Below are 17,224 nucleotides of genomic sequence, written 5' to 3' on the forward strand. Positions count from 1 at the left end.
CCTCCTCCCGCCGAAGTCTGTTTACATCCCTGATTCAGACACGTGTGATTTGACTAGTCTCTACAATTCTTTCCAAGTAGTGTGCCCAAAAAAGAAATTTGCCATGATAGAGCCAAAATGTTTTGTGCAATGTGTGCACTGATTTTAAATTTCAGGTCCTTTTTCCTTAAAGCTTTTGTCTCATTTTAGATGTGTGAGAAAAAAATTCTCAATGAATTGGACTGTTAATAGTTATAGAAGTACTTTATTTATTTTAATTGCTTATCCAGCTTTTAGAGAGCAACCCATCATGGTAGTTTATGGGACTAAAAACACATTTATTTTAGTTACATTTGTACCCTGTGCTTTCCCACTCATGGCAGGCTCAATGCAGCTTACATATATAGGTATTTATTTGTAGCTGGGGCAATGGAGGGTTAAGTGACTTGCCCAGAGTCACAAGGAGCTGTGCCTGAAGTGGGAATTGAACTCAGTTCCTCAGAACCAGCGTTCACCACCCTAACCACTAGGCCACTCCTCCACTCCATAACAAGCAAGCAAGCAAACAAACAAACAAACAAAAAAAGCAATAACAACCCCTCCCCTCCACAATAGCTGTGCAAAATCTACATAGAATCCAAGTTTTCACACAGAAATAAAAACCAAGTACAATACATGCAAGCATAAACTAAAACAGAGGGTCCAGTACAGAAAGGCAGCGTGGGAAGAAGTGTGTGGTTAGCAAGAGTTCTGCACGCATTTTTATGGCTGCACAATGCAGAGAAGTGTTTCACGCAGAAGATAATTTTATTTATTGGGATTTATTAACCGCCTTTATGAAGAGATTCACCCAAGGCATGTGCAGGCCACTGGCATACAGCATAGGGAACTGGCACATATTAAAATGAATGGTAATGAGGCTATTACCTATTCAGCTCCAATGCACAGAAGTATGCAGAAGACAAGAACAACTGGAACTTGAATTCCAGCTCTGAGGAAACTAGGGGGCCCGTTTACTAAGCTGCGTAGGCACCTACGCGTGCCCAACTCATGTCAATTTTGTGTTACCACCTGGCTACCACGTAGCCCTTGCGGTAATTTCATTTTTGACGTGCGTCCGCTACTCGCACTGTAAAATATTTTTATTTTCTGGTGCATGGGCGGTAATTAGCATTTTTACGCGTGTAGACCATTTCCGCCCGGTTACCGTGTGAGACCTTACCGCTAGGTCAATGGCTAGCAGTAAGGTCTCATACCGAAAATGGACGCGCGTCAATGTCCATTTTTGGCAAAAATATTAAAAAAGCATTTTTTGCAGGTGCGTTGAAGAATGATTCTGTGCACGCCCAAAACAAGCGTCTACACTACCGCAGGCCATTTTTCAGCGCTCGTTTGTAAAAGGATCCCTAGAAGAATTAGTTGAGGGGATTTCGAGCACAACAGTACCTGCAACTTTTAAGGTAGAACAAGAAGTGGGCAGGGTCTGAGCAGAGAAAAAAATGTATCTTTGCATGTACCAGAATATTGTACACATAAATATCGCCATCACAGACATTTTTAAGTGCAATAATTTTTTATGGGGCTGATATTTATCTGCAGAATAACATTCCAGCATAAGTGCAGATGTATACTGACACTTTCATTTTGTTTGGACTACAAATTCCCTCTTTGGTAAGTTGAGCTGTGGATATGGCAGTGCTTATGTTTTGACTGACTAGGATTATGGGTAATTTTGGCAGTAATGATACGAGAAGGGCAGTGCCAGTAGCAGGTGGCATGTTTGCATAGTAGCCGAACAGGACTGTATCGAGCTGGAATCATGTCTTGCTCGACACACCCTCTAGTACCCTGACCCCACACACTGCACTACAACTAAGAAAACGAGACAATGGTTGGGGCTCACACAGCCCTTAGTATGGCCCTGTAACAGAAAAACATCATAGATCCTTGGTCTTCCTTTCCAGTCTTTGAAGATTGCCAATGGATTAGGCTTTCAGGATATTTCTAATGAATATGCATGACTGAAATTTGAATGCTTACTACCTTTATTCCTTACAAATCTCTCTCTTTCATATGCATTTAGGATATCTCTAATTGGCCAACAGAAGCTATCCTAATATAAAAGATGTACCAGAAGGAAACGTAACTCCAGGAGGTCCAGCAGTATAGTCAACAGAGCACTGTGTTTTTGTCCAGTAAGATATATTATCCCTGATGCAGGTAGATGCCGAAACGTGGCCACATTGGGATGATGTGCTAAGAGATTTTATCCTGTTTGCCATACTGGTGTTTGTTGGCATTTTTACTGCTGGCCTTCCTGGAGTTTCCACTCCAAGTAGCATTTCTTTTTACTATTTCTTACACTGCCTCTTCAACATCTTTCCAAAAAGAAACATATCCATCTGCAAATAATTTTGTGAGACTTTGCTGTATTCTGTCATCTCTCAAAAGCCTTTGGCAAAAGACTTCATGTCAAACATTTCCTTATAAAGGTGAAAGGTGAGAAGATCTTGCTGAATTAAAGTAAAATTTGTGGCAATGTTTCACAAAATTCTATGAAAATTAATATAATGACAACAGGTTTCTCACAATGTGCATCTCGGGCTGTGCAAAAGGTGTAATTTTCATTTGGAAAGAATGGGAACCCCCCATTTTTTTAACTTGTTACTTTTGATGTAAATGTTTGCACATTATCCAGGCTAAAGGGCCAAATTGTTGTTACTCCAGATGGTATATCCATTCCTTCCCCTTATGACAAACTAGAAACGTGAGCAAAGAATTTCTGACAATAGCAAAAGCTAGAATTTGTGTCAAAATCAGAAAGTGGCAATATACCCAAAATGTTTTGTTGTAGTGGAGAATTAAAAAAAAAAAAATCAAAGTCAAAAGAATGGTTTATGTACTCAACAGTGGCACATGAGAGAGCGAAGCATGCATCAAGCTAACCATCCTGTTAAGCAGTTTAATATAAACTTCTGCTGCATGAAATCCAGGGGACAGTATTCCTTTCACATTCTAAGACTAATTATCATAGTGCTAAGCACTAATGATGAAGGATCAGCAGCTCCAAGTCATATGACTAGGAGGAATCTAGTCATAATTCTCAGACTGATTTTAAAAGAAGAAGTAATGCTGATACAGCAAAGTTTAGCTTTTATAGAAGGCAATGTAGAGGCTAGATCAGTGAATTTCAACCTTTTTCATCTTGTGGCACACTGACAAGGGGTAAAAATTGTCAAGGCACAGCTTAAGGATATATATTTTATCATTTAACAAACAAGAATTAAGATTATGTTTAAAGTTCAATAATTCAATTTTTAATCATTGTGTTATCTTTATAGTTGAATGTTTGATTTGTCCTTCCCCTGAGAATGGCAAGGACAAATCAAACTCAGGTATACATATAAAGGATGACATACCATGTAAAATGAGTTTATCTTGTTGGGCAGACTGGATGGACCGTTCAGTTCTTTATCTGCCGTCATTTACTATGTTACTGTCCTGCTTATTTTCGAAGGAGAAGGCCGGCCATCTTCCGACACAAATCGGGAGATGGCCGGCCTTCTCCTAAAGCCGGCCAAATCGGTATAATCGAAAGGCAGTTTTGGCCGGCTTCAACTGCTTTCCATCTCAGGGCCAGCCAAAGTTCAAGGGGGCGTGTCGGCAGTGTACCGATGGCGGGACGGGGGCATGGTTAAGAGATGGCCGGCTTCGGCCGATAATGGAAAAAAGAAAGCCAGCCCTGACGAGCATTTGGCCGACTTTACTTGGTCCCTTTTTGTTCATGACCAAGCCTTCAAAAGGTGCCTGAACTGACCAGATGACCACCGGGAGGTGGTGGAGATGAAAACGGTAACGGAATTCAAACATGCGTGGGATAAACATAAAGGAATCCTGTGCAGAAGGAAGGGATCCTCAGGAGCTTAGCCTAGAATGGGTGGCAGAGCTGGTGGTTGGGAGGCAGGGCTAGTGCTGGGCAGACATATACGGTCTGTGCTGGGGCTGGTGGTTGGGAGGCGGGACTAGTGCTGGGCAGACTTATACTGTCTGTGCTGGGGCTGGTGGTTGGGCGGCGGGGATAGTGCTGGGCAGACTTATACGGTCTGTGCCAGAGGCGGTGGTGGGAGGCAGGGTTAGTGCTGGGCAGACTTATACGGTCTGTGCCAGAGCTGGTGGTGGGAGGCGGGGATAGTGCTGGGCAGACTTATAGGGTCTGTGCCAGAGCTGGTGGTTGGGAGGCGGGGATAGGGCTGGCCAGACTCATACGGTCTGTGCACTGAAGAGGACAGTACAAATAAAAAAGTAGCACATATGAATTTATCTTCTTGGGCAGACTGGGTGGACTGTGCAGGTCTTTTTCTGCCGTCATCTACTATGTTTACTCCCTCAGTGGTCACCAACCCCCTCCCACCCAAAAAAAAATAAAAAATAAACATTTTTTTGCCAGCCTCTATGCCAGCCTCAAATGTCATACCCAGCTCCATGACAGCAGTATGCAGGTCCCTGGAGCAGTTTTTAGTGGGTGCAGTGCACTTCAGGCAGGCGGACCCAGGCCCACCCCCCCTAACTGTTACACTTGTGGTGGTAAATGTGAGCCCTCCAACCCCCCCCAAACCCCCCCCCCCCCACTGTACCCACATGTAGGTGCCCCTCTTCATCCCTAAGAGCTATGGTAGTGGCGTACAGTTGTGGGTAGTGGATTTGGAGGGCTCAGCACACAAGATAAGGGAGCTATGCGCCTGGGAGCAATTTGTGAAGTTCAGTGCAGTGCCCTCTAGGGTGTCCGGTTGGTGTGCTGGCATGTGAGGGGGACCAGTGCACTACAAATGCTGGCTCCTCCTATGACCAAATGGCTTGGATTTGGCTATGTTTGAGATCGCCGCCATTAGTTTTCATTATCAGCAAAAACCAATGTCAGCTATCTCTAAGGCCGGCCCAAATGTTGAGATTTGGCCGGCCCCGGCCATCTTGTTTTGATAATACGGTCGGAGTGCCGCTTTACGGGGCCGGTCTTAAAGATGGCCACCCTTATAGATGGGCGCCCCTGTTCGATTATGCCCCTCCACGTTACTAAGACACAAGTTGGCAAAAGGGCAACAATACACTTAAAAGATAACAAAATTAGCCACAAATAACATACATTAAAAAACAACAATTTTAAAGTGAATACTCCCCACCCCTACCCACCCACCCACCCACCACAGGGGCTGGTGGTGATCACATCCATTCACTACATCCGATCTCTAGTCCTAAATTCTTTTATAATAGACTCCCACCACCAGGCACACGTTTATAGACCTACCCCCATAATGTGAAAGTAATGAGATCATACCAAATGGACCCAATCTGAATATCACACAAATTTTCACTATAATCTGGTTAAAAATTTGTGATGAGAACTGGCAAGCTGCCACAGGAACACACACATCAACACCAAGGACTCACTATAATTGAGCCAGTTAACTATGGTCAAGTTGAAGTAGATTTAGTATGAAGGTTCCATTACCTTCCTCATAGTATCTGGATACATAAACTGGGGAATTTAGCCTGTTTTTCCCTCACCTTTTTTCCTGTAGCAGTGAGCAGCAGTGGTTCTCTCTGACGTTTCCCACCTATGCGGAAATAGAAAGTTAGGCCAGAGAGAAGACTTGGGGGTTGGTGCTAGCAGGTTGCCTGAATCAGTGCCTGCTACCACCGACTGCTACAGATGAAAACTTAAATTGCTGGGTTGTTGGCTGGGGCTGTATAGGAGTGACAGAATACTCCCACGGCAACCCAGTTGAAAAACATTGGGCTAATTTTACTAAGATGTACTACTGCATTAGCATGTGCTAAAACTTTTAACATGTGTTATTAGTAAATGGTAAATCACACATTAATGCGTGTAATACACAGTAATGTGGTAGGGCTTTTTAGTAAATCCAGCCCTAAGACTGTTATCAAGCATACACCTTCACAAAAAAATACTTTTCATGTTTTCTGTACTTTAAACAAGTCTACACAGATTCTATCACAAAACTTTTAAAGAGGAACCTTAGAAACGTCTGTACTAATTTATAGAATATTTTTGGTGGAGCATAACTGGAATTTTAGTTGAGCAGAGAGTGGAGGAGTGGCCTTGTGGTTAGGGTGGTGGACTTTGGTCCTGGGGAACTGAGTTCAATTCCCACTTCAGGCACAGGCAGCTCCTTGTGACTCTCTGGGCAAGTCACTTAACCCTCCATTGCCCCAGGTACAAATAAGTACCTGTATATATAAGCCACATTGAGCCTGCCATGAGTAGGAAAGCATGGGGGTACATATGTAACAAAAAAGAATAAAAAATATTGTTCTAAACCCCTTATTGCTGCTGGACACTTTAAATAACAGTTCAACTAAGATAACCCTCACTCCCTTGAACCAGTTGGGCTTTTAGGATTTTTACCATAATTATGCCAAAGTCTAGATACAGATATAGAATTAGATATGTAATGGAGGCAGTACATGTTAATCAATCAGAGTGGGTTGTTTGAAAATTCCTATTTCAGTTCTCTTCCACCAGCATTACATAGATAGAAGCTCTAAAAACAAAAAGGCCCTTATTTTTGAAGCCATATTTGTGAATTAAGGGGCCCTTTTACTAAGCAGCACTTAAAAGTGGTCGGTGCTATCCCCAGCACAGGTCTTTCCCGCGTGCTGAGGACACCTTTAGCACAGCTAAAATGGCCCCATTTTCCATTATTCCCAATAATGGCCATACTCTAATTTTCCCATTAGCAGGTGGCCATTATTGTGTGAGCACATACCAACATCTATTTTCTAGGCGTAAGGGCTCATGCATTAACCACTCTCTAATCGGTTAGCACGTGGTGATGTAGCTGTGCTAACCGAGTAGTGCGGAACACACCTACTCTCCGCTCCCAGACATGCCCCAGCGCTAAAAAATAAATTCTATTTTTTTACACTTGGGAAGCGCATGCAGATCCCCAAACTACTGTGGGACGCCTCAGCAAGCCCAAGTAGTGCTTTTTACCCTGTAGTATGCATGCATTAGTGCTTACCACAGTTTAATTTGAGACCCTTACCCCTGGATTCTATATAGTGCGCCTAGAGATCCATGCCGAAATCCAAGCATATTCTATAACAATGCGCATAACTTAATTAGCATTGTTAACAGCACTTAACAAGCAATAATTAATGGCATTAATTAGAATTTATACGCACAACTCCATAAGCGTACTCTGTAATGCATTGCGCCTAACCTTTAATGCACACAGGCAAAGAGGGGCATTGTTATGGAGGGGGAAATGGGTGTTTCAAAATGTACACGTGTTGTTATAGAATATGACTACTACTACTACTTATCACTTCTATTACACCATGACTCTCTGCAAAGAGATGTGCTTTGAGAAATGATTTGAGGGGAACTTGGTTGGGACTAAAATCTACATGTTTTCCCATTTCAGAAAGAAAATGCATGTGTATGTCCCCATATATGAACACTAGGATTCACAGCTGCTCTCTTCCATGTATAGGTCTGTCTAAAGTGCTCATTTGGGCCAGCCCTTTACAAGAAGCATTAAGGGAGTTCTCCCCTTTAATCGCCCATTACCTATATCCCCCTCCAAATGGAAAACAAATAAGGACTGACGGCTCTGTTAATTAGAAGCTTATATATGTGAAGGTTTGCAAAATGACAGGTTGGTGTGTGTAAGTGGAGGAGTAGTCTAATGGTTAGTGCAGTAGGCTTAGAACCAGGGGCGTATCTGCGTGGGGCCACAGGGGCCTGGGCCCCCGCAGATTTCACCCTGGCCCCCCTCCCCGCCGTCAACCCTCCCCCGCTGCTTACTTTTGCTGGTGGGGGGCCCCAACCCCCGCCAGCCGAGGTCCGACCCGCAGTCTTCATATTTCGTCTTCCTCCGACTCCTCCGTGGCCATGCTGCAAGGAAGTAACGCTGCAGTGCTGATTCGTTGAATCCAGTTCGGAGTCTGACGTCGCAGCACGTTGTACGCGCGTACAACGTGCTGCGACGTCAGACTCCGAACTGGATTCAATGAATCAGCACTGCAGCGTTAATTCCTTGCAGCATGGCCACGGAGGAAGACGAAATATGGAGACTGCGGGTCGGACCTCGGCTGGCGGGGGTTGGGGCCCCCCGCCAGCAAAAGTAAGCAGCGGGGGAGGGTTGACGGCGGGGAGGGGGGTGGAGAGAGGCGGCGGCAGCGGCGGGGGGGAGGCAAAAATGTGCCCCCCCCTCTCTGGTTCTGGCCCCCCCTACCGCCGGATTTCAGATACGCCCCTGCTTAGAACCAGGGGAGCCTGTTTCAAATCCCAATGTTGCTCCTTATGTTCATGGGCAAATTACTAATCCTCCATTGCCTGAGGTGCAAACAGATTGTAAACCCTCTGGGGACAGTTAATTATCCATTTTACATAAATGTGACCACAACTTACACATGTAGGTTGCAGAATACCAACTCACATGTGTAAATTGCTGTGTTTTCTCCATTCAAGTTTTCAAGATATACCTTTTTAAATTGGCTGCTCCAGCATGTATTTTAGAAAAGGCTCTACGTCTACAATAATACCAGAATTGTACATATCCTAGCCCAGACTTATCAATTTTGGTTTCTATGTTCTATCACAAGGGGCTTAAGTTCTAAACATTTCATAACACCCATAAAAGCTGAAACAATTATTGATGCAGTAATGTCCTGGTTCTCAGCCTATTCTTTGGTACATACCCAGCTTGTCAGGTTTTCAGGATATCCACAATGAATACATGTAAGACAAATTTATATGTACTGCCTCCATTGTAAACAAATATATTCATGCCTAATCATTGTGGTTATCCAGAATATCAGACTGGTCGAGAATGTCCTGAGGACTGGATTGAGGACCACTTCAAAAAATGGTGTACTGAGTGTATGCTCTTTATAACAAAACCGGACCCTTACCACATGACTCATTAACCCCTTTTCTATTAATGATCAAGCATTACCTATTAAACCTTAGTTCGAATAGAGTCTCTCTATAGTCGATGACTTAATGTATGTTACAATCCAATGTATTACTTAGGTACCTTCATGCAATACCATAATGTATTCTGTTTTACCATATATGTATACACATGATATACATATACACCATGATCTGTTCCATATATGTTATGTTCCACGATATGTATATATATATGTATATGTTCCATATATGTTATGTTCCATGTATGTTACCATGTATGTATGTACCTTAACGTCGGAAGATGGGCGCCCTTCTCTTTCGAAAATTCACCTGATAATCACCATTTCATTCAAAATCCATTTGGGAGAGCAACTGCTCCTCTTGCACCACCCTAGCTATGCCTCTACCAGTGCCATGTCCGAACACTGGCACTGAATATCCAGGTCAGCTGCCAGCCCTGAAGTTATGTGGGTAATGACTGACATTCAGTTCTAGCACCTGCATAGCTAAGCTGGCAAAGATAGAACTGTTCAAGGAACAGACATTCTAATATTTGAAAGGTATTAATCTACAAACAAACATTTTACAGAGACCGGAAAGTGGTTGAACTAGAGGACATGAATTGAGGTTGCAGAGGGGCCGACTCAGGAATAATGTCAGGAAGTACTTCTTCAAGGTGAGGGTGGTAGATATCTGGAATGCCCTCCCACAAGAGGTGGTAGAGATGAAAACGGTAATGGAAATTTTAAAATGCATGGGATAAACACAAAGGAATCCTGTATAGAAGGCATGGAATCAAACAAGCTTAGCGGTGATTAGATGGTAACACCAGTAATTGAGAAGCAAAGCCAGTGCTGGGCAGACTTCTACGATCTGTGGCCTTATTGTGGCTGGATAGATTCAGCTTCAGTAGTTGGAGAACAAGGCCAGTGCTGGGCAGACTTCCATGATCTGTGCCCTAAAAATGGCAAGGACAAATCGACTAGACAAAACCGAACTCTCGATACCTGACTGCTTCAGTCACTCTGTCACGAACGATAATGCACTACCAACTCATTCTCACGCCGGAAATGAATTGATTATATAACTTTTTCTATAATTTACTCTAACATTTATGAACTTTGTATTTCTCATTCTGGAAATGACGATCGCCACTACGACATACTGTAAGCCACACTGAGCCTGCAAAAAGGTGGGAAAATGTGGGATACAAATGCAACAAATAAATAAATAAAAATCTGCCATCATCTACTATGTTACTATGGTGCCCTTTTACTAAGTAGCAATAAGCCAACTGCAGGCTTACTGCACACCAAACAGGAACTACCACTGAGCTACTGCAGCAGCCTGGAGGTAATTCCCACCCCCAGCGCACGCCATTTCTGGTGCTACAGAAATTTCTTTGGGTGGCGGTAAGTGCTTCCCCCTGAAATGGTCACGCCATAGGTAAATGGTTCACTTACTACATGGCTATTTCTTTTTTTTCTTAAAAGAGACAGCCTTTTATCCACTGCAGTAAAAGGGGGCCTCAGCACATGTCAAAACACCACAGCTTAGTAAAAGGACCCCTATGTTACCACGCCTGCTTAGCTATGCAGGCACTGGCACTGAATATGGCTGGTGCCTGCATAACTTCTGGCTCCTTCCTGACCACCCCCCAGACCACCCTAGCACTAACTGGACAGTGCTGCGGCAGTCAAGGGTCGCTATTCAGCCTCTCCTGCCTGCTTAAACCATGCTGAATATCACCAAGAAGTTGATCTTAATCTGGTTTACACAGTCAGCACATTACACAAATAATTGACCCCATGGAGAATCATGTAAATAGTAGCTGAAGTGCTAAAATACCATTCAAATATCTTTAGTTCTGTGATTTGTTTTTTAATCCCCACCCCCATTTTCCCTCCTTTAATACACCCTGAAAAGGTAGATTTCAGGACTCTACTCTGCTTTGGTTTTCTTATTTCTGCTCCCATCATATTTTAGCATATCCTTTGAGAGTTCTTCCTTCGTCCCATCCCACTATCAAGTCAACGTACTTACTCTCCTGGTCTGTTCTTGCTTTTATCTCTGTACTTGATCCATTGGTGCTCTGATCTTCTCCCTTGACTTTCAGTACCATTTTTTTGCTGGGGACTCCCAGCTCTATAAAACTTTAGATCATCAAGAATCCAGTTCCAAATCTCAGCCTGCTTGGCTGGCATCACTATCTGGATGTCTCACTGCTACCTAAAACTTAACTTAGCCAAGATGGAACTTCTTATCTTTCTCTCCAAATCCACTTCCCCTCATCTGTCTTTTTCAGCATCTATAGCTGGTATTCTCATCCTCCCGGTTTCCTTGGCCCATAAACGTGAGATCCTTTTTGATGCCTCTCTCTCCTCTACACTCCTCCAAAGCACTGCTAAAGTTTGTCATTTCTTGTTCATTAAGGGGTCATTTTACTAAGGTGCACTAATAGATTTCATATGTTCTAAATAATAACTGTGTGTTGAGTGCCATGTAACCCATAGGTATACAGTGTGTTGCGTGGTATTTAACATACGCTAATCATTAGCATGCGCTAAATTAGTTAGTGCACTTTAATAAAAGAACCCCTAACATTGCTGAAATCCATTCCTTCCTCTCTGAGCAGGTTACCAAAATATTTATCCATTCTCTTATCACCTCCCAGTGCAACCTGCTCATTATGGGTTTCCCACTGAAAAGATTTTCTTCACTACGATCCATTCAAAATTCAACTCTTTTTTTTTAAATTTTATTTATCATTTTACTTAATTACAGTCACATTTATCACATAAATGTAAGGAAATACAGAAGTTAATATAAAAAGGAAAACATTTTCGCTCAACAATATATATTTACATAATTGTCCACAATTCGAAGATCCAAGATCAGGAAAACAATCTTAAAGAAAATAAGAAAAACTCAAAATGGTTAATCTTATACTTCACATTTTCTGAGGGAGGAAGGTTAATCGGTTATTGCAGCCGGTACAGTGGTAACTGAAGGAAGTTGCTGCAGAGGATTCTTCATCTGTTTCCACAAACTCTATAATTTCTTAGGTTCAAACAAATAAGTAATAAGGAAAATAAAACACTTACAAGGGAATCGTGCTAGGAAGGTCCCACCTGGGGCAATGATTCCTGGCTGAAAAGCCAAGACTTCACACCTCCCAGTCTGCGATTCCCTTGATGTGTCAGGAAATATATTCATCTTTGAACCCAAAAAACTATCGGAAATACAATTTCAAAACGTTGTTCCTATCTAATCAAAGACGAAAGTCACTAATAATATAACTATCTATAACTTCTGAATTTTCCAAAATGTCAGTTAAACACATCTCTTTTCTCTGAAAGAAGATTTTAAAGGAAATATAATTTTAGTCACAAAATTCAACTCTTGACTATGTCTTCCTTCAACATCTCCATGAACATGTAACCCCTTTTGCTGGAGTCAGTACATTAGAACAGATTTTCTGATTTAGTGCTTCATGCTTGTCCTATGGTCATATTAAAATCCATCTAAAAACATACTTTTGGAGGCTTCTTTTAAATATTAACACTTTTCTTCTAAGTCCTCGTTTGTCAAAACTGTTTGTCTTGATTAGCCTGTAAGCTTCCATGAGTAAATAATGTCTCTTTTGTGTATCTGTTTAGTGTTGTATATTTCTAGTAGTACTTTAGATAGGGTTACCATATTTGCCCTAAGGAAAAAGAGGACACATGTTCTTTGAAGATCCGAATTTGGCTTCATTAGCAAGGTGCTGGCATGCAACAGTGCATGTCAAAGAGAAATATGTCTGGAACTGGATTGGGGGGTAGAGAGAGAGACAGAGAATGGCTGCTAGAGAGGAGGGGAAACAGAGAGCAGGGAAGGAGAAAAAGATGATTTACATGAGTGTCCCAATATGTGAAAGGGTTGCAGTTCTCAAAGCATGTAGGACAAAGAAAAAACTGTTGTAAGGCCTTACTCTCATCTGCTTTCCTTCTCTATCAAGAAGCTATTTAGATGAGGGGCAAGGCTTTCTTCTTGCCTTTGGACTCATGTGGAATGGAGGGAGAATTATTAAAGCTCTACAGCCCTTTATTAAGCAGATACTTTTTTTTTTTGTCAACACTCTATCCTCAATCACCCCACACAATATCAGATCCTCTGAGTCACTTCCAAAGGATTTCTGTATCCAGTCAAAGTCAGTTAAATTACATACAGTGTGATCTTTACTGAGGCAAAATACACAAGTCAAATCATTACAGTAAAGACTGAAATATCATACCAGTTCTCTCATACAGACTAGGAGACAAACAGCAGAAATTACAGCTGAGTTGACTTCTCATCTGTTCTTCAATGAAATTAATGAACTGAGGCTCTTCTCCAACTGTAAGATAGAGAAAGTTATTTATTTGACAATTTGTTTATATAAGTTTATATACATTGGTAAGATAAAAAAGGCAATGCATAAAAGATGAATTGAACACACAAGTGCAATCAGAAGGAAGGTTATAGAAAAACCTTTAGCTGGGCATTCAGTTGAAGCAAATCATAAATTTGATGATTATAGATTTGTAGTGATCACAAACCTACCACCCCTTGGATAGGAAGAGATACAGACAGCATCTTAATAAAAGTAGAGCAACTCTTCATTTTTAAACGTGATACTTTAACTCTTAGGGGGCTGAATTAAGAAATGGATTTGTCAGAGTTTCTATAATATATTCATGCCAAATGTTTATGATGTTTCCTTTTTTATTTTGCTGATTTTTGGATTTATTTATTATTTGTTTTTTAATGAGATAGTTATGATGATCTGGGGTTTTATAATTTGGTTTTAGATGTTATGGTGATTTTTGCTTTTGTTTTGTGATTCATATTTATTATTATGCAGGGTCATTCTTTTATATATGTTTTTAATTCAATTTTTAAGTCACGTCTTAGATTTATTTTATATTTTGTTTTTTATGTTACTGAGATTTTTAAAAAATCTTATCTACTTCAAATGAACTATTTTCTTTGTCTTTTTCTATTTGGAGCTTTCCCTTTGTTCCAACGAGCATATGATGTCATTGGAACTCATGGAGGCGTATTTTAAAACTTACCCCCCCCCCCCCGTTTACTAAGCCGCGCTAGCTGATGCCGTGTACTAATGCCGACCCTGCCCATTTGCTTTGAATGGGCTGTGTCAGCATTGCTGCATGGCAACCACTAACGCAAATTAGTAACCAGATGGTTTAGACTTACAAAACTATGCTGTATAGTAACCTGTGGAACTTTGTAAGTGTAAAGTCCCCTTTTATCAAGCCGTGCTATTGTCTGCCGGTGCAGTAATGCCAACAAAATACATTCTTTGAGTGGGCTCAATCGGTACTGCTGCGTGGCCTATAAAAAGGGGCCCAAGTGCTTTGAAAATGAGCCTCACGGTATCTTTGGGTTTTACTTTTAGACATTTTTATATTTTTGAAGCAGCAGGTTTTGGCGCAAAGTGTTTTGCTTGATAGCCACATACCTGATAAGTATTTTATGTAAATTGGATTGAGTCTTAAGAACAATTTTCTAACAGCCATTTTTTTGCTCTGCATATGAGATATGAGAGTGCTTTAATTTGTGCTTCTTTGTAAAGAATGCTTATTATTCATCTTTTCATCTTTTATTTTGTTTTATTACTGATTTAGTCAGTCTTTTAAAACATTTTTGGGCTTTTTATTATTTATTTATTTTTTGGGTACTGTCATTGATAGAAGCATTGCAATGTGACCTTTAGAGCGGAAGCAGCTCAAAGCATGTCTGAGGCATAGTATTCCAAAGCTTTCTGCTATGTGCTGGTGCTGCCATCTGTTTGTATGTATGAAGTACTGCTGGTAAGCTGTTTTTTAAAAAAAAATTAATTCTTCTTATCGGGGTTGTCTGTTATAAAGTTATATTTTTTTGTATTGTACTGATTATGATTTCTTTCTTTAGTTTATTGGATTTAGCCTGCTTTTGAGCTTATTTCCATTTGGAATAGTTGTTTGTATGTGAATCATTGATCTCTTGTTAGTACCTTAAAAAAAAAAAACCTATGGCCCCGATATCCTGATCATGGGAGATAGCTGGGCTGTCTCCCGTGGTCGGCACTAAACCCGGATATTCAATGCTGGTTCGTTTCTGGTGACCAGCACCATATATCTGGTTTGGCCGGTCCGATTTTAACAGGTCACGCTGATATTCAGCTGTGGTTGCTTAAAGTGACACCAGCCAAAGTTATTCCATCTATTGTGGTGATCAAATATGACCACAAAACTTGGCTGCTCTCACTTTAAAAATTGGCAGATAGCCAGTTATATTGCACAATTTAACCAGGTATCTTTAAGCCATTAAGTGGCGATATTCAGTGCTGGATAGCCGGCTATCTGGCATTGAATATCGCTGTATAAGATGCTTAAGTGCCGTTTTAGCGGCCATTTTCATTTGAATATTGGGTGGTATGTTTTCATTGATTTGAATCTTATGAGTTGAAGTTTTGTATATGTTATTTATTATTTACATTACAATGTTCTTAGCTGCCCCTATTGCAGCCCTTTGGCTAGGGCAAAACGTGTTTAGAGGGGGTATTTGGTTATTGGTTTCATGTTTCATTTATGGATGTTGATTTATGTTTGGACAGGATAAATATCTAAGCCTAATAAATAAATACAAAAAGAAAGAATCACATTCATATCAGCATTTGTTTTATTAACGTGCTTTTGATCTTGTTTCCACTTACAGTTCAATGACATTGGCAATTTTGAAACTGTCTGGCAAGTGAAGTTCTACAATTACCACAAGCGTGACCACTGCCAGTGGGGGAACAGTTTCAGCAGCATTGAGTATGAATGCAAGCCCAATGAGACCCGTAGTCTGATGTGGATCAACAAGGAGATGTTCCACTGAGGACTCACAGAGCTAAGGATGCTGGACACACGTTTGCAAACAAACAGTGGCAAAAAAAAAAAAGCAAAAAACCCTAGCCTTTAAAACCTGCACACCACCTTGACAAAGGCCATCATACATTTGTTTCATCAACTATGGTACAAAACACATATTGGACATTAAAGAGTGCATCGGTTTGGAAACACGTTCAGCCAACATTTTATCACGGTCCACATTTTAGATTCAAATGAGAAATCATGATGAGGATAATTTTGCTTATATGTATTTGTGTTGCTGTATTAATGTGCTGAAATCATTCCGTCTACCTCCTGTTAAAAACAAATGTACAAATAGAAAATGTTTGTATCATTAGTTAAGCAGCAGTATTTCAGGTTTTTTTTTTTAACAGAAATACAGATTTCTGTATCTCCCTTTTTTGTAGTTGAATATTGTAAAATAATGCTTTGACTCATCTTCCTTTTTGTTGGATTTGGTAAAAGGTAATTGCTATATTTCACATGGTGTGATGTATTTCTTTCTTCCAGCAGATGATGTGAAACAGCTGATGGAAAGAAAGTGTGAAAGCAAAGATGAATCTATTTTCTATAGCTTGTTCACACTCTTTAGACACAATTATAGATCTTGCTGTGCATTAAAAGCTACCGGAAAATAGACCTTGATTTACATTCTAGAAAAGTATGATTTGTTTACAAATAAGGTGTCTCCTGTCATGGTAATACCTCAGTCATGAAGTGGTCCTTTTACTAAGCTGTTGTAAGCACTAATGTGTGCGTAACCACAGCTAAAAATGCCTTACCATGTAGCGTGCTCAGGCACATAGCCGATAATTTTGGGATCAGCATGGGGGCAGGTCTGGGAGCAGAGAGTAGGCTTACTCTGAGTTAAGCGGTTAGCACAGCTACATTGCCGTGTGCTAAACGATTAGCGCATGGTTAGCGTGTGAGTCCTTACTGGCTATAATATAGGGGTCACACATTAATGGCTACATGCTAATGGGTATAACAAAAGAGAGGGAACGAAGTACAAACTAAAGTCCAAACAAAAAAACAGCACCACAGGCCTTTAAAAATGGAACACAGTTCTTTAATGAATGAGCCTTGACAAAAAGACCCGACATGGGCTGTTTCGGTGACTAGCACCTGCGTCAGGGGTCACAGTGATGACATGGAAAACTTGGGGAATAACTTGAATATATTCCTTTACAATATATTATTCCTTACCCCACGTCTCATATAGTAAAAGCTACAAAGCAACAAGGCACTTTTACTATGTGGCTTTTACTATATGAGATGTGGGGTAAGGAATAATATATTGTAGAGGAATATATTCAAGTTATTCCCTAAGTCACCGAAACACGGTGCTAGTCACCGAAACACGGCCCGTGTTGGGTCTTTTTGT

General features: G+C 41.0%; 1 protein-coding gene across 1 annotated transcript in view; it reads left to right on the forward strand.

Annotated features, from left to right (window-relative positions):
* Positions 1-16,322, forward strand: part of CNRIP1 (cannabinoid receptor interacting protein 1) — a 32,945-nt gene extending 16,623 nt beyond the window's left edge. The window contains exon 3 of the mRNA XM_030195202.1: positions 15,662-16,322. Coding sequence (XP_030051062.1) covers positions 15,662-15,826 — 165 coding nt within the window. The 3' untranslated portion in view covers positions 15,827-16,322. The remainder of the gene's footprint in view (positions 1-15,661) is intronic.
* Positions 16,323-17,224: the final 902 nt, after the last annotated feature.

This window comes from Microcaecilia unicolor, chromosome 3 (genome assembly GCF_901765095.1).
Source record: "Microcaecilia unicolor chromosome 3, aMicUni1.1, whole genome shotgun sequence".
Lineage (NCBI taxonomy): Eukaryota > Metazoa > Chordata > Amphibia > Gymnophiona > Siphonopidae > Microcaecilia > Microcaecilia unicolor.